The sequence below is a fragment of the Colletotrichum lupini genome, chromosome 7, assembly GCF_023278565.1.
Source record: "Colletotrichum lupini chromosome 7, complete sequence".
Classification (NCBI taxonomy): domain Eukaryota; kingdom Fungi; phylum Ascomycota; class Sordariomycetes; order Glomerellales; family Glomerellaceae; genus Colletotrichum; species Colletotrichum lupini.
The window spans coordinates 2,133,477-2,155,801 of NC_064680.1; the positions used below are offsets into that span (position 1 = coordinate 2,133,477).

The following is a 22,325-nucleotide window of genomic DNA, read 5'->3' on the forward strand; positions in this document are numbered from 1 at the left end:
TCGGGCTTCTCGCCCAAGATGTCTCTATCCTCAGACGAAGAAGAAGAGCTCCTCTTCGACAACCAATCCTTCGCCTCCGAGTCCAGCGACGACGACGAAGAGCTACCGGCCCCGCGACCCCTGCATCACAACTTAAACTACTTTGCGCCCCCCTTCTACGGTCGCCCGCCAACCCCTCTACCTCCTTCGCCGTCACTGACGTCGCTCCTCCGCCCATCGCGACCGACGACCCCCGATGCCTCGGACGACGACTTTGAGCCCGTGCCGCGCGCGTCGCCGCAGGTGCCGACCTACGAATACTACGGCTTCGTCCTGTACCTATTCTCGACGCTGACCTTCCTCGTCTACCTGCTCTGGTCCTACCTGCCCTCGCCGTTCCTCCACGCGCTGGGCATTTACTACTATCCGAACCGCTGGTGGTCGCTCGCGATCCCGGCTTTCCTCACGATGCTGGGGGTCTATATTTACATCGCGCTCGCGGCGTACAATACGGAGATTCTGACGCTGCCGCTGAGCTCCATTGAGACGGTGGTGGATGATGCCTCTAAGATTGGGGTCATTGACAGCAAGGGGCGGCTGAGAGACGACCCGAAGAAGAGGTCTAGGAATAAGAGAGATCATAGGCTGCCCGGGGGAGGATACGACTGGAAGAAGATATGGAACGAGGGGACGGATGCTGTTATGGACATACCGTTGGCCGGCGCGTGTGAAGTTCTCTACGGAGAAGGCCGAGATTTCGAGTCAGAGGACGAATATATTGTGACATGAAGCCTGAAATCAGCAACTAATTGAAAACGAATACAGTCAAAACGAAAATGAGATACCCATTGCGCGCGAGATTCGTAGTCCAATCATATTCCAAAATGCCAAAGTGAATGGCATAGCCTTTCTATTGAGGCTCCGCTCTTTAGACCCAATGCTCAAGTGCTGTATGGTGGGATGTGACGATTCTGTAATTTAATGGTAGACATCCCTGCTCGGTCAGTAGCTCTCACCGAGAGCTCGTACAGTGTGTCGCGCTATGACACAGTGGGGTGTGGCTGGAATCTCTCAGCCTTGCACCTTCCTCCAACCACCGCGCCAAATTCTGACCAGACGCGACCTTCAATCGACCGAAGCATCGCAACAACCCACCCCACCGCCCTCGAACCATCTCAATTACTTCGGTGGATTGTCGCTTCACACGTCGAATTGCAATCATGTCCCAACAACCGCTGTCCTCGGCCGTCCAGCCGACCGACATCTACGGAGGAGGTAAGTGCCCGCCGCCAGCTGTACTCTACGCGTGACCCAATCTAACCATCGCGAACAGATGAGGTCTCCGCCCTGGTCCTCGACCCAGGCTACTGCAGCACCCGCGCCGGATTCGCTGGCGAAGATGTCCCCAAGTCCGTCTTCCCGTCCTTCTACGGCCGCGTTGGCTCCTCCGATACCCCGACGACCGTCTTCGGCGACGAGTGCCTGATCCCCCGGGCTGACCTTGAGGTCCGCAACTACATGACGCGCGACAGTGTTGTCGAGGACTGGGATGTCGCCAACAAGCTTTGGGAGCACATGCTCATCACACGCCTCCAGCCCGGACGCCCGACTCACCCGTCCAAGAACGGCCTGAATGATGACCCCAAGGAGGAAGTCGAGGGAGGTGAGGCCAACGGCGACGCCGACGTGGCCATGGAGGACGTGGAGTCGCAAGAGAAGGCCCTGCAAGAGAACCCGCTCCTGATGACGGAGGCGCCGTGGAACTCTGCAAAGTCTAGAGAGAAGGCCATTGAAATTATCATGGAGAACTGGGGCTGTCCTGCGTTTTGGCTCAGCAGAACGCCCGTTCTGGCTGCTTTTGCCGCTGGCAAGGCGAGCGCCCTGGTCATTGACGTCGGCGGTTCCAACACTTCGGTTACAGCTATTCACGACGGCATGGTCCTGAAGCGATCCATCCAGAAGTCTCCCGTTGGTGGCCTGTGGCTGTCGTCCCAGATTCGCAGCCTGTGGGAGACCTCAGAGCCCAAGATCGAGCCCGTTCCTACATACATGGTCGAGAGTAAGACCCCCGTCGATGCAGGCGCTCCTGCTCAGTTCAAGGAACGCAAGTTCGACTTCTCCATCACCGACTCATTCCGCGCCTACGAGGACGACCGTCTCCTTACGGAATTCAAGGAGTCAGTGGTCGAGACCTGGCGCGGACCCGGCAAGTACGCCGTGCCGCAAAACGAGGAGTTCGCTAAGACGCAACCCGGCCGCGTGTTTGAGTTCCCCAACGGCGCGAATCAGATGTGGCGCGAGCAGCGGTACAAGGTCTCCGAGGGCATGTGGGACGAGACCGCGGCGTTCCCGACCACCAACGAGGAGTTCCGCCTGAACAAGTCGCAGACGATCCCCGAGCTCATCCGCGCCGCCCTGAACGCTGTCGACGTCGACCTGCGTCCCAACCTCCTCGGCAACATTGTTGTCACTGGCAGCACCAGCTTGCTCAACGGCTTCAACGACCGTCTGAACAATGAGCTTACGGCCATGTACCCCGGCCTCAAGATCAAGATCCATGCTGCCGGTCTCTCCAGCGAGCGTCGCTTCGGCGCCTGGATCGGCGGCAGCATCCTAGCTAGCTTGGGTACCTTCCACCAGATGTGGATCTCGCGCAAGGAGTACGAGGAGAACGGTGTCAGCATCGTGGAGAAGCGTTGCAAGTGATTGCCGTCATTCAAGGGCCCGTTGGGGATCAAAGTTAGGATAGGGGTAGCAGGAGTATGGCGGGAGGGTCATTGTTACTCGTTACTAAGAAAAGGGCGTATGGAGTTTGCACAAAAGGCTTTTTTCTGACTATCAGAGGGAAGAGGCAGACGGTGGGCGTCAAAAGACTACCTCGCAATAAGACCGCCTTGGAAGGATGCTATCTGTACGCGTATGCAATCTGTTCCTTCATCGGAGATACATAGATTGTGAAAAATACAAAAACGTATCAAACAAGCGTTCACTGCTGCGTATCTTCGCATAGCATTTCTACTCTGCAGCGATTTGGAAATATGCGTATTCGAATGTCGGGATGGAGTCGCTTACAGTTCTTCGCGTGTAGTTTGCGGAGTTGCGAATGTTATAGCAGATCTTGTCTTGCATTGCGTGAGATGATCGGAGCGGGTCGATCCTCAGCCAGCCACTCGTAATCAAGGTTGGAGTCGACAATGGACAAGTAGGTAGATTAAACGTGGCTTTTTGTCCTGTTCATTGGTGAAGCATATTTGGCTTGACGCTATGCCGCATTAGTGAAAGAACGAGTCTGGGGAAATGCGATTCAGAAAAGCGATTGATGTGGAGATGGATGTCTTGAAAGGCCAGAAGGGTGGCAGCTTGTCAAAAGTTTCCTTGTTTGCCATGGATCTGGATACTCTGAACAAGGACAAGTTACGATGCCTTGATTGGTATCTCAGGCATAGGAGATTACTACAACTCGAAGATGAAGTAGGCATGTCAGCATGGCTAGGTATAAGGTATGTAGCTCAGAAATCTGGACCTACCTTGAGGAAGGTAGACCTCAAGAGACGGTTTTTGCTCTTTCCTCCCGTGTAAGTGAACACGACCCACTCTTCCTCTCCTGTCTAAGTAGGTACCTTACCTAGGTATGACCTTCCCGTCCATCAACGACCTCGGGCTGTCTGTCTCTCTCAGCTAGGCACCTCAGTACCTACTTGTGCAAACCTTTTCCTTTCCGCTTCCAACTTCTACAAAGTCGACTTACCGCGGTGACCAGCTTCTTACCATCTCACACAACTTATCTCCACATCCACCATCATCAAATGCCATTACGAACACAGAAAGCACGCTTGGCCATATTGTCACCCACAAGCAGACTTTTTTGACTTCACTTTACCGATATATCGATATTTGCTTTGGTTCAACTTCGCGTTAGGAAAGCAAAACCACCATCCTCCACCGTCGATTTTAGGTATGCCATGACAGAAACAAAAACCCCATTGCCGATGACCACCTGGGGTAGAACGGGCAGGCACGGGCCACTGGCCATTGCTGCCTTCTTCGAAGCAAAGTAATTGGCTGACAACTGACGCCTCAGGCACCCCTGCAGAAATCGCACCTGAGTCACCCAAATTTCTGCGGCTCTACGTGAACTTTCCCTCCTGCTTCCCCAGAGCCGACCGACGCGTCGCCCCATCGACTTCACGAGCTCCGAACGAACGAACGCTGACCCCGACGCATCGGAAGACACCACGCGAGGCATGGTATAGAACAGACACAGGTCGGCGCACAATATCGGAGGTGTCAGAGGGTGGATATCTGTGCAAAGCATCGACAACATGGGCGCCGACACTCCCAAATCCCCTCCTCGCAGTGAGGAAGCGCAGAAGGCGCAGGATGCTCAGGACGAAGAGCAAATCGAGCGGACTCTCGCGACACTCCAGAATGGCGGAGAGCTGGGCATCACTATTGATGATACCCCTTTCGACCAGTCTGGAAAGGCCGACGATGCCCAAGACTTCGAGGATATTAGCGACGACGATCTTCCGGACGAGGAGGAAGGCGAAGGCAACGTTGCCACTTCCATGTCCGTTCCAGGTCTGACAGATGACGGAGGTACAAGCAACGACACCGACGACTTGTTTGGCGATGGTCCGTCTTCTCCGATCGAAGTCCCTGGTCCGCCGTCACCAGCCCCTCACGTTCACGATCCCGACGACGCCGATCCATCACAATACCGCGACATTAACTTCGATCCTGAACCTGGCTACGAAGCTGCCAACCAAGATCCCGAGATTCCTGCTCCAGCTGAGACTGCTGAAGATTTGGTCAAGCAGGCCTGGCCGACCTGGGAGAAGGGTGTTATTCTGAAATGGAACGAACTCTTGCCTCCCAAGAAGGCCCGGTGGATCGAGAAGAAGCCCACCAAGAAGCCAAAGACCCTTATCTTCTCCAAGCTCACCCTGGATCTTGCCGCCGACCAAGAGAAGCTTTTCCGCATCCCCGGACCCGCGACTGTGACTCGTAAGCAGAGACGCATCGACGACGAGTCTAGAGGACTCATGTCTTGCGCTCCGCAAGAGTCTTCAGACGAAGCTGAAGCTGAAGAATTTAATCTCGAGCAAGAATCCGATTCGGAAGCAGTGGCGGGTTTTACGCTCCAAGACATTGAGATGGTGTGCGATGACTGGTCCATCCGTATTGAGCAGGCTGAGCAAGACTTCCGCGATCAACAAGCAAAAGAGGCTGCAGCTGAGGCAGCCGCCGCGGCTTCCGTCAAGCGTGCCCATGATGACGCTTTTGATTTCGACTGGGAGGCTGAGTTCATGGAAGATGAAGAGCCAAAGCCGCCACCAAAGAAGAAGACGCGTCCGCCACCGCCAAAGGGCTTGCCAGAAATTCCTCGATTCACCGCACCATCATTCGACTCCTTTGAGGATGTGACCAAGCGCGCCTCCAAACGTGTCATTCTCGATTTGAACGACCCATATCTTCTCCTAGAAGAAGCCGAATCGCAGCGTGGCCCCAAGCGTCAACGTGTGGAGCAGAAGATGACGCGCATGGCGAACGGTCACCTGAGACCTGATTTATCTTCTCGTTTCAACATGTCCAACGACGATGCGTACGAGGCGCTCAAGGAGAACCATCAACACAAGGTCAGAGCAACTCTGGGGAATCTTGCCGTCGAGCACAGTATGCCCGCGCTTAAACTGGCATGGCCGTTCTACAAGGTCAAGCTGGACATTCGACGAGATGGATTCCACCGGCCTCATTTCAAGTTTGGCAAGCATGAGCGTCAGACGATCAGGTTCAGCAAATTGGGCTTCCATAAGCGCAAGACTATGAAGGGAAAGGCTCATGAGGTCTTCAAAACCACCAAGGACTTGGGCATAACGGACAACTCGACGGCTGTACTCTTTGAGTACTGTGAGAGAACGCCACCCGTTCTTTCCAACTTTGGCATGGGAAACCGTGTCATTAACTACTACCGCAAAAAGAAGGTCGATGACGAAGAGACGCCACCAAAGATGGAGATTGGTGAGTCTCACGTCCTCTTGCCCGAAGACAGATCCCCTTTCGCCATCTTTGGCGAGGTCGAAGTGGGACAAACCATGCCTACTTTGCACAACCAAATGTACCGGGCGCCCATCTTCAAGCATAAGCCGCGGTCTACAGACTTCCTCTGTGTTCGCAGCTCAACGGGCGTCGACGGAGCCAACTGGTACCTGCACAAGATTGATCATCTTTACGTGGTTGGCCAGACTTTTCCTAGTGTTGAGGTCCCCGGCCCTCATTCTCGAAAAGTCACGAATGCTTCGAAGAACAGAATCAAGATGATTTCGTACCGCATGATGAGGAGGAACGAGCACCATTTGGTAAACCTATCAGAGGTGACGAAACATATTGCCGAGTCTACGGACGCTCAAAACCGGCAAAAGCTCAAGGAGTTCCTATCCTACGCCAAGGTTGAGAAAGGACTCTGGGGCCTTAGGAACGGCGAGACTCTCATGGATGAGAACTCAATACGAGCGATGATCAAGCCTGAAGACGTCTGCCTGATTGATGGTATGCAGTTGGGTATGCAGATGCTGGAAGACGCTGGTTTCGACCCTAACAACGTCAACCTGGAGGACGAAGGCGAAGAGGTTGCCGAGGATGAGGACGACGATCGCACGGGTGCAGGCACTGCCAAGGGTAGTAAGAAGGCTGCCGAGAAGAACGAAGAAAAACTAGCAGACAAGATGGCGCCGTGGAAAACCAGCAAGGCTTTCATCGACGCATGTGCTGGCAAGGCTATGCTCAAGCTTCACGGACAAGGAGACCCGACTGGCCATGGCCTTGGATTCAGTTTCATCAGAACTTCCATGAAGGGCGGCTACATCGAGACTGTCCAGAAAGGTGGATCCCATACCACTGCAGCTGACGCCATGGCAGCACACCCTGACGCACAACGGAAGGCGAACAACGGCCACGCTTACAACGTCAAGGAGCAAGAAGCCATGTACAGAAAAGGCATTCGTGAAATTTGGGACAAGCAAAAAGACAGTCTGGAGGATAGCACACAAAAGGACGATGACCTCGTGGTGCCTCTGCCACCAGACGAAGATGACCGGTTCAACCCCCAGCGAGCCCAGACTCCTGCCCATGCCGACGAAGGGATGAGTCAAATTACCGGCCTGACGACATCGACTAGCCGGAATCAGCGAAAGAAACTCAAGATTACCCGAGAAGTTCTCAATGATCAAGGTGCTGTCGAGCAAAAGGTCATCATTCTCGAAGACCCTGTGATTATAGACCGTTATATCAAGAGAAAGAAGGAGTTGGAGTTGGAGGATTTCAAGTACGAACTCCCACCGCGTTACCCCCCTCCCGATCCTATTTCAGGTCTATTATTCAACCTTCATGCGCTCCCCGCTCACGTAATCTCGTGTTTAGTATCTACGAAGGACGACCGACTGGTGTCGCTGATGACGACCGCCGTCGTCTGGTTGAGTAGGCATTATCCTTCCGTAGATGCTGAACACTTGATTGACCACCTAGCAGGATTGATAAGGAGCTTGAACGGCTCAACCGAAACAAGCAGCGACGCATCGGACGAGAGCAACAAAAAGGACTCCACCGTTCCAAGAGTGGACTCGACGCAGGGTCCCCCGAAGCAGACCGCGCTGCCACCGGTACAACCCGAAAGTGTGCCAATTGTGGACAAGTCGGACACATCAAGACAAACAAGAAGTATTGCTCCCTTTGCTTTTCCTCTACCTCCCCGTCCCAGTTCAGATCTCCGGAGCATGTTCAGACGTGGGGGAAACAATCGCTGGGTTCTCAAGCGGGAGCTCCTGTTGAGGGCACGCCAGCGAACATCAGCCCCGCCAAAGCAAAAAAGCGGCGGGATTCAAAAGCACAGGATACGCGACCGCTCAAAAGAAAAGGCCAATAGGCGGGCATCGTCCAAGGGACAGCCAAAACAGCCCCAAAAGCCAAGGGCAAAGAAGTTCAAGTACAACAAGTACACATCCAAGCCCTACTGGCACAACAGCAGTATGAGCACTAGGGTCATATAAGCATATGCCCCCTTGGCCATCATCACTACCTGTTGCTTGCTTTCCACAGTCTTCTCTCATTACCTACCCAACATGCTTTCTCTTTCTCTCCACTTCCCCCATGACTTCTGTTCCATATGCACGCATACTAACCCTTGCAAAGGCTTTGTCCTATGCTTAACGGCACGATGAAGACCGACAACGGCATCGCAGAACATGGCGGTTTCGGTACCTACAATGCCCCAGCTGCTGGAGCCGGTTCTCCCGGGCAATGAACGACTCGAGACGACGTTGAGTTCGGACGGCGGAAACTGGCAGCTGTCGGAGGCTCCAACGGACCAGACGTTGCAGCGCAGGACACTAAAATACGGTTGAGACGACAGACTCCGAACAACCGGACGGCCGGTAGCTGTTCCCGGCGCTTACCAAATAATCAACAGTAAAGGCTGCAGCTGGTCGCTTAACTACCGACGAACGTTCCAGAACGGGGGAAGAACCCCACCCGCAACCACCCGGTTGCTAACAATAGGGCTATGCCAAGCGATTTCACGCAAGGGGTCAAGGGGTTCGGGCACAATGAACAGACTGGGAAAGTTCATGTTGAAGAAAGGTTGGGGTAGTTGCGAGCGTTTGGACCAGAGAAATCTCATACAAGAGGTCGGACCGAACAATCCAAAATTGGAACCCATCATGCAATTCGACAATCAAGGGGGGAAAAGGTGTGTGTACGATGACAAAAAAGAAAACAATCTGAGGGGTGAGCCCCTGGAGCTTGGGGAATTTGGAAAGGCTTGATCAACATTGTCAAAACTGGACGGGGCAGACTTAATGGACTGCTCTCACGTCACGACGAGCAAGGGGAGAAAAAAAAAACGATGCCGAATGGTGGGAAGGAGGGGGGGTTTTGGCAAAGCGGTTAAGCAAAGCATGTAATGATGCATCGGCACGGCGTCTGGTGTTGTTAAGTTTAGCCACAGCCGCGTAAAGCGTGGGTAGTAGCCATCTCATCACACGCGTGGGAAATTCATTTCAACAAGGTGACTAACTAACTACTACTGCTTCTTCTCCGTTGTGGTGATGTGTGTGTCGTTACTCTGCAGTGATGGACGCGTTGGTCCAGCTTACCTTGGTTTCCGAGGTTGGAGGACCCCCCCCCCCGGTTAGATATTGCATGCCATTCTCGGGGTAGCTAGCTAGCTAGCTAGTGTGGGCGGTTGGGTGAATGGGGAAGGACAGTAAGGGGAGGCTCTTGGAAGAGGCTAGCATGGGCCGATGATTACATGGAGGTGAAGAGGAGGTAGTGCAGGTTGCCGGGAGAACTAGATGCGGTAGAAGTTGAACATGGATTGGAGAGACGGGAAGATCAGAGACAGGTAAGGGTAGTGTAGATACCTAGACACAAACATGGGTGGGGGAGAGGTCCGAGGAAGGAGGGGGGGGAGAGAAAGAACCCGGGATTTGCGTATGTATCAACGTGAACTCTCGCGGCGCCATCATCTTCTTTCCCAGATTGGCGAATCGGGTAAATAACGACGGATGATGGCCGGGCTAATTTAGGGAAAGAAACAAGGACGAGCTTCGAGAGATGGTGAGATGGGGGGGGAGGACGTCAAAGAGGGATTGGATGAGGGGAACAATGAGAGTGATACGTCCCCAACAAGGGCATTCTAGACGCGCCGAAACGATCAAGACTTTTTTGTTTGGAAAGGGAAGAGAGGTAGCCTAGGGATTGTTTCCATTTGGACCATTTGGAGGTGGGGTTTGGTGTCCCGCTTGTCAGATCGAGGTTGCTTTGGCCGGGACCTCTTTTGACGTGGTCTAGGTGTGGAAACCCATCCGTGCAAGGTTTGGGGAACTCTGAACCAGTTTGTGGTTGATTAGGGAGAAAGGGGAAGGGGGGTGGGGAGGAGGGAAGTCAAAGTCAGATGAGAAGAAAACAAAAAGCATGGATTGGATGGGATGGGATGGGACGCGGTGGGATGCGCGGGTTGCAATGAACATGTGGTTGGTGATTGCTGCTGCTTTTGCTGCTGATGATGATGATGATGGTAGGTTTGGTGGTTGGGGTTATACAAGGGCCTGCTCCTCAGAGAGAATATCAAGTCTTCTGCCAAGCCAGGTGTGTGAGAGCATGGTTTCTCCAAAACCCCCAGCCTGGTTTTGCGGCGCCAGGAAACATTGACTAGACATATCAGAGGTGGAGCAGATGTGTTTTACCCACTGACAGCCTACAGCCTACGGACTACGTCGATGTACTGTGTAAGTCGGAAAAGACGTGTAATCAATCGCCAAAAGGCAAGGGGGGATAATTGGCTCCCGAGATGCAGTGGTGCGTGCGTGTGTGGTTCAAAAGGCCTTTCGGTTTGGCTTTTTGGGGGGAGAGAAACGGTCGCCAGGTCGCGTGGCTGCGGAGCAAGAGGTGAGCATATGCACGCCAAGTTGTGTTGTGCTAAAAATAAACCTATTTTTAGAACCGCAGGGCATGGGTTGGACAACCTCGCAGGGGGGCATGGAGAGGGGGAGAAGCACGTCTGCACCACCAACCTGCATAGGGCTTCTTGGATCGTAGGGTGCGTTTGGCCAATCGGCTTGGGATTTGCACCCAGGAACACCTTCGGTCTCTTTGCTAGCCTCGAAGAAACATGCATGTCGAGCTCACACCGTCACAACCCAGAAAGAGGGAAACCTGGGAAAGTGATGCGTGTGTGGATGGATGGGGATACAAGAGGCTCTTTTGCGCTTCAGACACGGCAAGTTTTTTGATAACCTGACCGGGGTGGGTACGCCGTGCCGGAGGAGAAAGATGTGAAGTCAAGCATTTTCGTTCGTTCTGCCCAACCCCCATACCCAAACCCGGCTCCGAGATGTTGGACTAGCGTCATGCTCGTTGGGAATGGGCCGGCGCTTAACTTAATGATATGGTTAAATTTCGATTTAGAAATGAAAAAAGGTGGGATGGCGTGTTGCCGGTTGATGATGGGACGGAGACATAATTGTGAATTCTTGCGACGACAGCGGTTATCGGCTCGACCTTGCTTTAGTTTGAATCTTTCCCCGGACGAATTAGATGATTGCTGCTCTGTAGAAAGACGAACCCTCTTGCGACGAGACGGGATATTTGACATGGGTTTACCGGACCTGTTGATGTCGCCGTACGGCGTACGCAAGAAGAAGTTGCTAATTCGGGATATCTCGATCACATTCTTTGGCGAAAGGGCCGCATTGTAGGCGCGTATGAGGAGATCGAGAAGGAAGGGGGGGTTTCCGAGTGGTTACTTGGCCTCTTTCTTGGGTCGTCTTCTTCGCTCGCAGTCATACAATATCGGTAGCAGACTTGTCTGGACGAGGAGACTGCGTACCATAGATTCCAGTAATGATGTTGTTTCCTGGAGAAACAGAGCTTGGCAAAGGGCTATTCTAGACTGTTATCAGTGATTCCAAAGCAAAGGCCCCCGTCGCCGCGAAGCTTGTCAGCCAAAGACAATGATTCAAGCTGGAGATGCCCAGCAGAAGTGGAGGAATTGGTGTTTCTCGAATGTCCAACTATCTCTGGGCGTTCTGGGGGGGAAAGGGCCCTGACATGACCCAGGCACGCCAGGGCAACCGGTGGGAAGATTGTCATCATGGACGCGGGGTATCGTTGAGGGTGGGGACCTGATCTAATTCGAGATGATGGGCGACTGGGTTCATCAAACAGGCGCGGGATGTATGTATGCGAGGGAGGGGGGCCTAGATGCATGTGAAGCGAGATCTACAGCTGAGAGCCGTGGGAGCGGACGGACGTCGTCAAAATGGCCCTGACAGTAACCGGTTTGGCAGCTGTACGTGCAGACAGGCACCTTCGGCGGGAATACCGCATTGCTGGGATGATACGTAGGGTCTCTTTGAAGCCTGGTCCTGTCGGTGGAATAGTCCGCCGAGGGGATGGTTCTGATGTATTAGTTCCCCCTCCCAGTCCACCTCTTGTGCACGCTTGAGATGCGGGAGCATGGTCATGGTCCACCCGTGACCCCAGGGAAGGGGTTAGACGGCTAGGTACCTTGCATGGTTGGGGTGGTGATTGGGACCTTGAAAAGTGTCCGTTTGGTTTGGCGATGGCCTCGCTCTGTCGTGGGCCAGGGGAGGGAGAGGGGGACTCAGACTCTGACAAAGGGTGAGATGTACACAAGAAAAGGGGCAGATAGACGACAGGAGCGTGGAAATGCAGGAGCCGTTGACGCCAAGGCTGGACCTCGAACTCAATTGTCCAACCTGAAGTAGGGTACTGAATGCCGGACATGATATCGGGAGGGCTGAGTCGGTTTCGACACAATGGAGACTTGAGAATGGATGACAGATTCCCGTGCTTGTGGTCCCTGGGAGTCTTAGTATGGTCCATTGAAGATGGGCCGCGGTCTGTGCTGAGCATCACGATTCACAGAGCCAGTGCCTGTGTAGCAGTAGCAGACTGAGAGTTTCCTTCTGTTCTGTGCGTGTCCGCCGCGTCCCACCGGTTGTTCCTGGCCCTGAATGCAAGTGATGGTTCCTGCGTTCCTGCGCCGGCGGCGATGGCGGCGCGGTCGGATGTTGTGGTGGGAAGGAGAGGCTCAATATGCGGCCCGGGCACGTTGTTTGCTTGGGTTTTGGTGTAGCTGATGACGGCCTACATCCCTACCTCATGGCCTTACGGCGTTATGCTTCTGCTTAGGATGTGCAGAGTAAGCAGTTAGGTGATCGGGCGGACGGGGACTTGTGCGCGAGTGTGGGTGGTACCGGCTGGGCGAGCGAGGGATGGACGGCGATGCTTGGTGAGTGATGATTGTACGGTAAGGTATCTAGGTACGGTGTACGGAGTACCGTGTATGGGTGGACGGGTTGCAGCTTGTAACCTGTGGGATATTAGCAAGGTCCAGGGAGGAGGAGCCCGGTTCTGAGTTCCGGCGCATGTCGAGTCCACTTGAAGTTGACCAGGTCGAGGCTTGCGGAACGTCAATGCTCTCGGCTAGTGTAGAGAGATGGCGTTGAGGGTCTCGATCTTCAGACTTTCTGGGTCTTAGTGTATTCGGACGGTAGTCTGTGGTCTGCTCGCGGTATTAGTTTCCTTGACGCAATGAGAGAGAAAAGAGGTGAATTGCAAGGCAAGGCAAGGTTTGGTAAGGTACGCAGCCAGGTCAGGAAGGAGCAGTGTCGCCGGAATCATCCTCGCAGTTTCCGCAAGTTGTACGTAGTAAAGCCGCAAACCGCACGCGCCTCATGTCGGCTAGACGTCAAATGTCTCGACGACACCTGCCACATGTATCCTGTCTGCAGTGTCTCACTAGCGGCAGCGCCGTCGAAGTCGGGGCCGGTACCTTAGCTGGGTGGGGTGGGTACAAGTGGGACCCACCAGACCCTGAGACAGTGCGCAGGGTGGTGGTGGAGATTGCATTTCAACACTGTCCCCGTGAACCAGAACAAGCAGGCGCCACACAGTGTTCGCGGCCAGTCTCAGCTCTTGACCTCATTCCCTGCCTCTTCACAATGTTGTTTCACGAGCGTCCGCAACGGCCACCAGGACCCCCCGTCATAAGAACGCACGCACCAAGAGTCCTCGCGACCTTGCCTTGTCTGTGGTAGTGAGGCCCAAGGTGAAGTGCTACGGCGCAAGTAAGGTGAGAGCAGGACCGGCCTAGCATTAGCATCTAGCATCTAACATCTAGGCATAATGTCAGGAGTGAGTGAGCCCAAGTGAGATGACGGGTGCCGACTAGACTGGTCCACTCACATCCAACTGCGAATTGGCAGGGCCTGGAGACATTGGATACTTTACACGATAACACAATAAGATACCTACCTAGGTACTTCGTACGGAGTAGACATGGAAGAAGATGAGGCCTTCTGCTTCTGGACGCGGCAGACGAGAGTAATCAGCGACCTTTCCTCACTCAGATTTGCTCACAAGTACCTACCTACATAGTGAGACGAGACTGGCCACCGAACAGTGAATACCTAGTCAAATAGCGAATGATCAGAGACCAACCTGAAGTGAGAGGAGCAGGGGTTCATTGGAGTAGGTACACCGGACCCCCGCCCCGTTTTCCTCCTTTTCCACTCTTTTTTTTTTCTCTCCCGTTCCAGTCCCTTTTTTATTTCTTCCGTCACCCAGTTCATTCGCTCCCCGAAAACCCCCCCCCAGTCCCGTTCTCGGCCTAGGATTCGTTCATTCATCGACCCCCATTCCCTGTCACTTACCCCCCCGGTCGTCGCTCTTTTCCTTCCCTTCCCGCCGTCTCCAAACTGCTGGCTTGCTGCTAGGTACTGACGCTGCTGCACCTGCTGATTGATGCTTGCGCTGCCCGCCGCACTGCTCTCTGCTGTTCCCGCTCCCCGATTTCCACCTATTCTATCTCTTTGCCGCAACCTCACTGGCCGGAGGTTCTCACTCACTCATCTTCGGTACCTACTCCGTCTGCTACACACCCGACTCTTAGGTCGCTGATGTGGGCTTGCCTTGCCTTGCCCCCATTACCTACTCTTCCTGCTGCTACCATTACCACCTTACCTTACACCTGAGGTACTGTACCGGGCTGGCTGGCTGCACCTAATACTGTTGCTTCCCCCTCCACCATCCATTCCCATTCTTTTTTTCCCCCTTCCCTCCTTCAACTGTCCTGCCTTCCCGCACCCAAAAAGTGAACACGATCGCGTCTATTATTAGAATCATCCACGCCAGATTCAGCCCCATCGACCTGCACCTCACATCGCCTGTCCATCCCAGAACCTGTCGCATCTGCACTTGTAATGGGATCAATGTACGTTCTTGATGCGTCGTCTTGTCAACTCTCTCCCCTGCTCTGACAGCCTTTTGCTCCCACCGCCTGTCATATACCGTTGCTCCCGGGATGCGCTGCCTTGTCCCATGCAACCACTGACTGACGCATCGCCAGTTCGGAACCACTGCCCACGACCCAGCCCATTTAGATAAAAGCGATCAGCCCTCCCCGGCCTAGCTCTTGTTTCCACCTCACTTTCCCGACCAGCCAAGCTAGTCGCTGCGATCAGATATATCCAGCTCGCGTCCCTCCTCCTCCTCCTCCTCCGAGCTCCAACCAGTCTCTCGCTTCCTCGAGACCCTCACCCTCATCCTCACCCACAACCAGTCGACCCTACATCGCGACTGCAACGGCTGAGACCTCGCCGACGACGCCGCCGCCGCCGCCGCCGCGATATCGCTGATCGGTCTCGAAGTCGCTCGCCTCGACAACGTCTTCGCCCCCGTACAACGCGTTTCGCTGCCTCATACCCGTCAGCAGCCCCTTTCAGAGCACCTAATTCAAGATGGGACGCAGAAAGATTGAGATCAAGGCCATCAAGGATGACAGAAACCGCTCTGTGTAAGCTTGCGCCTTGACTATCCCTCGCCATACCCAGAAACCTTTGGCTAACAGTCGCGTCGCATATAGTACCTTTCTCAAGAGAAAAGGCGGTTTGTTCAAGAAGGCGCATGAGCTTTCCGTGCTGTGCTCCGTCGACGTCGCTGTCTTTATATTTGGCAGCAACAAGAAGTTGTATGAGTATTCTTCCACGGATATGCGGGAGATGATCACTAGATACACATACGTGAGTTCCTCCAGTCTTTCTGGGTCGCGAATGCATAACGCTGACCCTGAGATAGCATGGCGGCCCGAATGAACACAAGGGCCCTTCAGACTTCAACGGAGGCAACGACGAGGACGAAGATGAGGATCCTGAAGGTACCCCGCCGCAGGAGTCTCACATGATTCCGCCTCAGTTCCAAGGACAAGCGCCATTCCCTCATATGCGACACCACACTCCCTCAGCTTCACCTCCGATTCCTAATGGCGTGCCTTTCCCGCAACATCATGGCCTTCCCGTCCAACGCGGCCACACCCCGCAGCCGGGTATGGGATCACGGCCTGGTTCTCGACAAGACATCCGCCGGATGGGACCAAACATGGGCCCTCAACCCGTCGGCCCTCCCGGATCTCAGCAGCCTCCCGTCAACGGATTTGCCTACATGCCCAACCCCGCCATCTGCAACCCCCAGAACCAGCCCAATATGCCACCAAACATGCCCCACGGACTCCCCCAGCAGTACCAGCAACATGGCCCTCAATACTCCTCATACGCGCCCAATCATCATCCCCCGCACATGCAACAGCATATGGAGGACCAGCGCCGTTCCATGCCGCCAAACTACCCGCAACAGCAGGGTCCGCAAGGGCCTGGGCCTCAAGTTTCTCGGATCTCGCCGTCTCCGCCACAGCCTCCTACTCAGCAATTGCCGCCGCAACCACCTCAGATCTCACCCCCGCCGCCACAGCCACAGCAACTTGAGCCTCAACAGCAGCAACAGCAGCAACCGCATCCGTCGCCTCAACCCCAGCAACAGCAACAGCCGCAGCCACCTCAGTCTCAACAACAACAGCAGCCACAACAGCATCAGCCTTCGCCGCCGCAGTCTGAAGAGATGCCAGCGCCGTCAGAGCCACGATCTGAGCTGCCCCAAAGACCCCAGCCGCCCCTGCTCAACACGGATAGCGCGATCAAGAAGCTTCCGCAGCGTAAGCAGCACAGCATCTTCACTCCCATTGACGAGAACCGCTCCATCCTGTCTCAGCACTTGGCTTCATTCGCCTCTGAGCAGAGCATAAAGGCAGAGCCTAATCGGCCCCCGTTCCCTGACCAGAGCAACATCAAGGTTGAAGGTAACCGCTCTCAGTCAGTTGATGTTGGCGCAGTATCCCGGACCAATGGTTCCACTACTTCTCCGCCCATGCCTCCGCGCGCCAGCACTCAATCTCTGAACAAAAGCCGCAACATCTCCGTATCGTCAATCCCAGAGACAACGTTTACTCCGCCATCTCGCACCAATAGCATGAAGCTTGGTGGTGGTGCGCGTCCCCGTTTGAGGGTGGAGATTCCCGACGAACCTTCGGATGGCGGTAGCGCAACTGCCGAGTCAAACTCTCCTCGCAACTCGACAGATACCACATCCCAGACGACTCGGCGCCATGCATCCGACTCGCACTCTTCCGGCATGGTTTTGCCGCCGCCATCCCCGTCAGCCCAAACGCTTCTCTCAGCTGGCGCCACGGGCCCGCCAAACCCGTTTGCTCGCCCACCCCCGCAACAAAATAGCAATATGAACATTGACACTCCGGTTTCCGCCCTTCCGTCCCGATTCTTAAATAACGAATTTCTGCCCAGTCCGAGCAGCTTTTATCCGGAATGGTATGCTCGTGGCGGCAGCGATAGCAACACACTACCCAGTCCATTGAACTTTGCGACTCCAGTCGTTGGTTCCGGTCCTAGCTTCTTGCGAGATGACAATCCGGCTACGAAGCGCAAGAGTCCTGAGATCAGCGCCAATGGTCCGCATGACGGTCCTGAGGCCGGAAACGAACCCAAGAGGATTCGGGTAGATTCTTGATTTCAAGTTTCTCTTCTTCATTCGACGCTTTTTTCGATGCCTTATCTGTACCATTCATCTGCATTCTGGCCTCCTTCAGACCATGTATGGAGTGCATTTGGTTCTATGATACCTCTTTCTTTTCACTTTACGGCATTAGCGTCACGTAAGATGTTTAGTTTACCTTCTCTTCTATATCTCTGTGTACGCGGAGGATTATGCTGCATTGCTAGGCGCAACATTGGCCACGGACAGGGTTTCTGTTTTTTTTTTCCTTTCTATTTTTCGTTCTTCATCCGGACTGATAAGTATTACTACTCTTCGTGTCCGAGACGGCTTTGGAGGGAATGATGTGCACACGGACATGTGAGATGACTGGAAGCATGGAAAACTGGCCTGCAGCAGAAGATGGATGATCTCGGGGCGTTTGGTGTGATTTCTGTAGATTACTGAAGGACAATGGCTGAATAGTTGGAATGAACTGTTGATGTACAATTTTGCATGTTCATACAGACCGTGATGTGTGTGTAGAGATTAGCCAAGATCTTGGCACTAGTGACTTCGATACCGTTTCGCGGCGCGGCCCGTAGAAGCGCGAGCTGGATGTGCCCTTTTTACATGTCATGTTGACATAATCTTTCCATGGCGAACATGACATTAGATTTACCCTGAATCCCGAAAGTCGGAAAAGTGGCGCGTGGGTGCGTTTTCTTGCAGGTCCGCACAGGGCAGTCGCGGTCGACCGCAAAAGGCCTCCAATAACACCTTACCTCACCTTGACTTGACTTTGACTTTTCAAAAAGCGACAGCGGCCCCGTCAAACGCGGCCCGCCTTCTTACACGCACTTTCGCAGAGCACAGGCGACACGCGCAGTTTGTAAACTCATCGATCGTCACTTCGAAAAGGAAGGAACAGAAAAAAAAGAGCGTACGAATCAAAGAAGAGGTACAAATGTTTACCCCGGCGGCGAAACGCCGACGAGTCGAGGCGGCGAACGAGACGCTTCGGAAACCGTTCAGGTCGCCCTTGGTGCAGCGGGACCGAGGCCGAGGCCAAGATCCAGGCCCGGAGCGGACCCGGGAGGTCAGCACCGCGGACACTGCTGCTGCGGTGGCGGCGGCGGAGGAGGATCCTGCGGCTGAAGAGGATGACGATTGTGATTCGGCGGCACCGGCGACCACGGACCCGGCAGCAGCGTCATCGCCATCTGCGAGGGGGGCTACGACGACGACACCACGGCACGCTATGGAGAAGTTTGCGACGCCTGGGAAAGGGGGGGTGAGCGGCACGTTCGCGTCTACGTCTACGGCTACGGCTACGCCTACACGCCGGCCCTTTAGCGTTCCGCGCGCGCGTGGGACGCAGCTGACGGGTGCCTCACCTTCGCCGTTGCGGACGACGGCGGCGACAGGCTCTTACGGTGCTGGTGGTGCTGGGAAGACGGGTCCCGGGCTCGGGTTTGTTGGTGGAGGGAGCAAGAGTGAGAGGGAGGCGGAGGGGAGGGAGGAGGTTCTGCGGCAGGCTGAGCGGATTCGCGGCGGCGGCATCGCTGTGAGAGAAGGGGAGACGGACGAGGAGCTTGTCGAGTTGATTGGCAGGTGGAGGGCCGCGAGCCGGATTGCGGCGGAGGAGGTGTTTGAGGGGTCTAAGGAGAGGGTTGAGGGGATGGGAGGGTTGAAGGCTTGGAGGAGGGCGAGGAGGGAGGACGAGGTTAGGTTTATGGCGATGGTGGAGGGGGAAGAAAGTGCTGGAAGGGCTGGGAGGGGTGGTTGTGAGGAGTGGGAGGGGAGTGACGGAGGGGATCGTGGTCAAGGAGGAGAGGGAGATGATGGTGAGGGTGAGGAAGAGGAAGAAGTGGATGAGGTGAGTTTCTTGCATGTTGGGGGCGCAGGGACGGGGAGGATGAGGGTTTTGCTGACTTTGAGGACAGGAGTTCACGATGGGGACGATGCTCCGGAGTATGAATATCGATTTTGAGATCATCGGCTACGATGAGGATACCGGTTGGTGGAGGGACGGGTGATGTGAAGCGGACACACGGCTTTCTCGCTTCTTCTTTACTGCCGTCGTCGACGAGACGGGACGAGATGAGGCGGACGTATCCGTGATACATGACGACGACGGACACACGGGGTCTCGGACGAGGTGACGTCTACAGAATAGGCTCGGGAGCCTTTGGCTTTTCTTTGACCGACATGGCCATTCTCGGATCAACACGGGCTGCGAGACGAAGAGTAGGAAACACAGCGACAGGCGTCGGCTGGCGTTATTCAATTCTTCCGCAGATGATGGCTACAGAGGAAAATGCCGCTCGCTTTCTTCACTTATTCCCATTCTTGGTATGAACCAACCTTGGGTACTCTGCATTCCCATTTGAGGATTGTTGATGGAGTCTCTCTGTCTGAGATGGAGAGAGGTGGTCAGTGAGGCTCCCGGCTCGAGATCCGAACCGCCGGCCGAGTGAAAATCGTATTCAAGCTCTCTCTCTCTTGGTCGGGGAGAAGAGCGATGGATGGTTGGGCAGGCTGCGAGACTGGTTGGTCATACAGCCAGCCCTATATCTCCCGATATGAGAGAATTCGGTCTGAACGTTGGGTGGGAACCCCGAAAAATACCTAATAATAAGGGACAGAGAAATAAGAGAGTGCCTGTGCTTTTCTTTTCGGCGGTGGTTGCCGGACGAGCTTGTTACTTTCTCCTCCTTCACGACGGGCTTTGTTGCTACTGTCATAGTATGCTGGAGGCAAGGTGGTGTAGTGTTGAGACGTGGGATGATGTTTCTACAAGGATATACCCCCGACTGAATTCGTATATCGCATTGGGTGTTGTGTGCCTCACAAATCAAGCTTCATCTTTACGCTTGTTCCCTTTTTTTTGCTGCTAAGCCTTACTGAGGGCCCGTGTCGGGTTTGTGTCAATGTGTGCCTTGCCGTCTTACTTCTCTTACCATGTGTGTGATGACCATGTATGTAAGTGAGCCGGCATCCGCCCTCCGCCCTCCTCCCATCCACCCATCACTGAACAAGCTCATACACCCACCTAGTTCGTTCTCGCCTTACTGAACCATGATCGGCTGACGAGAGTTGTGGCTGACGCATGCCGATTGATCCGATGTTTCTGTTGGAGGAAGGGGGTTTGTTGTTGTAGTAGTAGACGCAGTAGAGTTTCTATCGAGGTTTGGATAGTAACGGTCAGATATTGCTTTGTGGTCGCTTACATGGTAAGTTTTGACTGCCTTACGTACGCCGTTCGTTTCCTTGCTCGCCTTGGGTTCTCACAAGTGGCACTAGGTTGACTGCGAGAGTATGGTAGATTGATATCTGAGTTTTTTTTTTGGTGGTTTACGAACATGGCGGGCACTGGAGTGAGAGTAAAGAAATGGAACTCGTAAACGAAAGCAATTGCATGATGCTTATAACCGAGAACGAAGTCGTGTGCTCTCCGCGGGGCGTTTACGCGCGAGACGGGTTCCGACGAACTCAACTTCGTCACGTTCGGCCGGTGGGATACGGGAGAAGCAGTCACAGCAGTACGGGACAAGCAGTCTCGACTCTCAAGCCATCAGCAGCGCTGTCGCTTGTTTGATATGGCCGGGTGATACTGAGGTAAGGTAGCACGGTGAGCTGAGCGAGAGCGAGGACGGGGGGGTCTCGGACGGTGGTGAGTGCAGTGAATTACTGAGTGAGTTGGTTTGAAGCATACAAATTCGCCGCTTTTTCCCTATGGGAAGCCTATGTGAAGAGCTTATACCAGGCCATTTATTGCAAGAGCGTATACCACGCCATTGATTGCCCTCGGGTCTGTCCTGAATAACTCAAGTTGAGGTGGTATCGATAGCGGATTCGACTCAGAGGCTGAGGATTCCGGGGGGGGGGGGCGCTTTGAAGTGTCTCGCCTTGTGTTCGCAATGTGTGTTTTTGGTTTTGTTGTTGTCCTTTCCCGGGGCTTCGCAGTAGAGATATCCCGTACAGAGGGTTTTGTCAGAAGGGGACCTCTGAGCCTCGAGGTCTCCCAAATCGTCAACAGACCATTGGGTAAGGTACAAATCCGTACGTGTCGTAAGTGGTTCGCCGTTCGGGACCCGAGGTGGATGAAACGGCTCTGGTGCTTCAGCGCTGCCGCAGGATTGCACGAGCCGCACCTCAATCCCCATCTCCACTCAGCTGGCTGCTGCGCTCCCCGAGAACAGCAACACCCGTCGCTTTGCCTTGCTCCGTACCTCTCACCTCAGTGTCCACTACCTCGAGGTACCCGTGGACGCGCGTGTGGGGCACCTGTTGGAAGCGACAGCAGCTCAGCCAATTGGCCCAGTTTCCACCCTTTCCAACCTCCCAAACCTCGTTCTCTCTCCCCCCCCTGGCACACCAGCCATGCGCCGTGGAGAACAGAGTTAACGATGCAGCAGCAGCCCAGCAGGCCGCCGACCGACACCCACGCCCCCATGTCCGAGCAAATGGCAACAGACTGAACAGAACAGGAAAGACGGCAGACAGAGAGAGAGAGGGGACCGGACGATCCAAGCCGGGGGGTGTCATTTCTTGTATCAGTGTATCAGTGACTGGGGGGGCTGGAGCAGCAGGCCTCCCCTTCCCGTATTGTTTAATTCCAAGTTTCCTCCCGACTCTTATTTTGTTCTGGTTCTTGTGTTCAAATATATCATCTACCCGTTGCACTTCAAAAGTCTTGGCAAAAGAGCCAAGTTTCCTACACACAACTCACACCACACTTTCTCTCCTGTCTGGTTGTCGCTATCCTTGCACCGGTCGTTTCTGCCAATCTTCAGCAGCAGGGTGTCTTCTTTTGGCGTAGTTGATCTGCAGCCTTTCCATCAACAATACTCCGTCACCGTTCATCAAAGGCTTGGGTCAAGCTTCGACATTCACCAAGATTGTGAGAGAGGGGAACTTGACCGGAAGGGAAAAAGGGGGGA

At 54.4% G+C, this 22,325-nt stretch overlaps 5 protein-coding genes across 5 annotated transcripts; 3 read left to right on the forward strand and 2 right to left on the reverse strand.

The window, feature by feature from the left end:
* Positions 1–18: 18 nt before the first annotated feature.
* CLUP02_13657 (transcription initiation factor TFIID subunit 1) lies at positions 19–8,024 on the forward strand (the record flags this gene model as incomplete). The annotated part of the gene is made up of 14 exons (XM_049292595.1): positions 19–740; positions 805–871; positions 968–980; positions 1,055–1,173; positions 1,233–1,254; positions 1,313–2,681; positions 2,829–2,933; positions 2,990–3,066; positions 3,117–3,181; positions 3,262–3,458; positions 3,521–3,554; positions 3,662–3,881; positions 4,061–4,226; positions 4,292–8,024. 14 exons carry the CDS (start codon positions 19–21, stop codon positions 8,022–8,024), a joined length of 6,909 nt encoding a protein of 2,302 aa, XP_049149741.1.
* Positions 8,025–8,083: 59 nt separating this feature from the next.
* Positions 8,084–13,779, reverse strand: CLUP02_13658 (uncharacterized protein; the record flags this gene model as incomplete). Its single annotated transcript, XM_049292596.1, has 24 exons — positions 8,084–8,424; positions 8,476–8,588; positions 8,656–8,793; positions 9,284–9,322; positions 9,404–9,579; positions 9,749–9,860; positions 9,975–10,185; positions 10,243–10,408; positions 10,497–10,634; positions 10,665–10,689; positions 10,751–10,875; positions 11,099–11,206; positions 11,322–11,389; positions 11,427–11,732; positions 11,782–11,900; positions 11,964–11,975; positions 12,071–12,358; positions 12,422–12,634; positions 12,727–12,786; positions 12,840–13,063; positions 13,301–13,374; positions 13,432–13,495; positions 13,560–13,670; positions 13,747–13,779. The coding sequence occupies 24 exons, from the start codon at positions 13,777–13,779 to the stop codon at positions 8,084–8,086; spliced, it is 3,264 nt and encodes a 1,087-aa protein (XP_049149742.1).
* Positions 13,780–15,299: 1,520 nt separating this feature from the next.
* Positions 15,300–17,415, forward strand: CLUP02_13659 (MADS-box protein GGM13; the record flags this gene model as incomplete). The annotated part of the gene is made up of 4 exons (XM_049292597.1): positions 15,300–15,355; positions 15,425–15,581; positions 15,637–16,076; positions 16,560–17,415. The coding sequence occupies 4 exons, from the start codon at positions 15,300–15,302 to the stop codon at positions 17,413–17,415; spliced, it is 1,509 nt and encodes a 502-aa protein (XP_049149743.1).
* Positions 17,416–18,346: 931 nt separating this feature from the next.
* Positions 18,347–19,418, forward strand: CLUP02_13660 (DNA repair protein Dds20/Mei5; the record flags this gene model as incomplete). Its single annotated transcript, XM_049292598.1, has 2 exons — positions 18,347–19,258; positions 19,326–19,418. The coding sequence occupies 2 exons, from the start codon at positions 18,347–18,349 to the stop codon at positions 19,416–19,418; spliced, it is 1,005 nt and encodes a 334-aa protein (XP_049149744.1).
* Positions 19,419–19,547: 129 nt separating this feature from the next.
* On the reverse strand, positions 19,548–22,224 carry CLUP02_13661 (uncharacterized protein; the record flags this gene model as incomplete). Its single annotated transcript, XM_049292599.1, has 12 exons — positions 19,548–19,615; positions 19,747–19,928; positions 20,026–20,132; positions 20,343–20,412; positions 20,474–20,562; positions 20,636–20,754; positions 20,822–20,947; positions 20,997–21,044; positions 21,365–21,548; positions 21,622–21,669; positions 21,761–21,859; positions 22,156–22,224. 12 exons carry the CDS (start codon positions 22,222–22,224, stop codon positions 19,548–19,550), a joined length of 1,209 nt encoding a protein of 402 aa, XP_049149745.1.
* Positions 22,225–22,325: the final 101 nt, after the last annotated feature.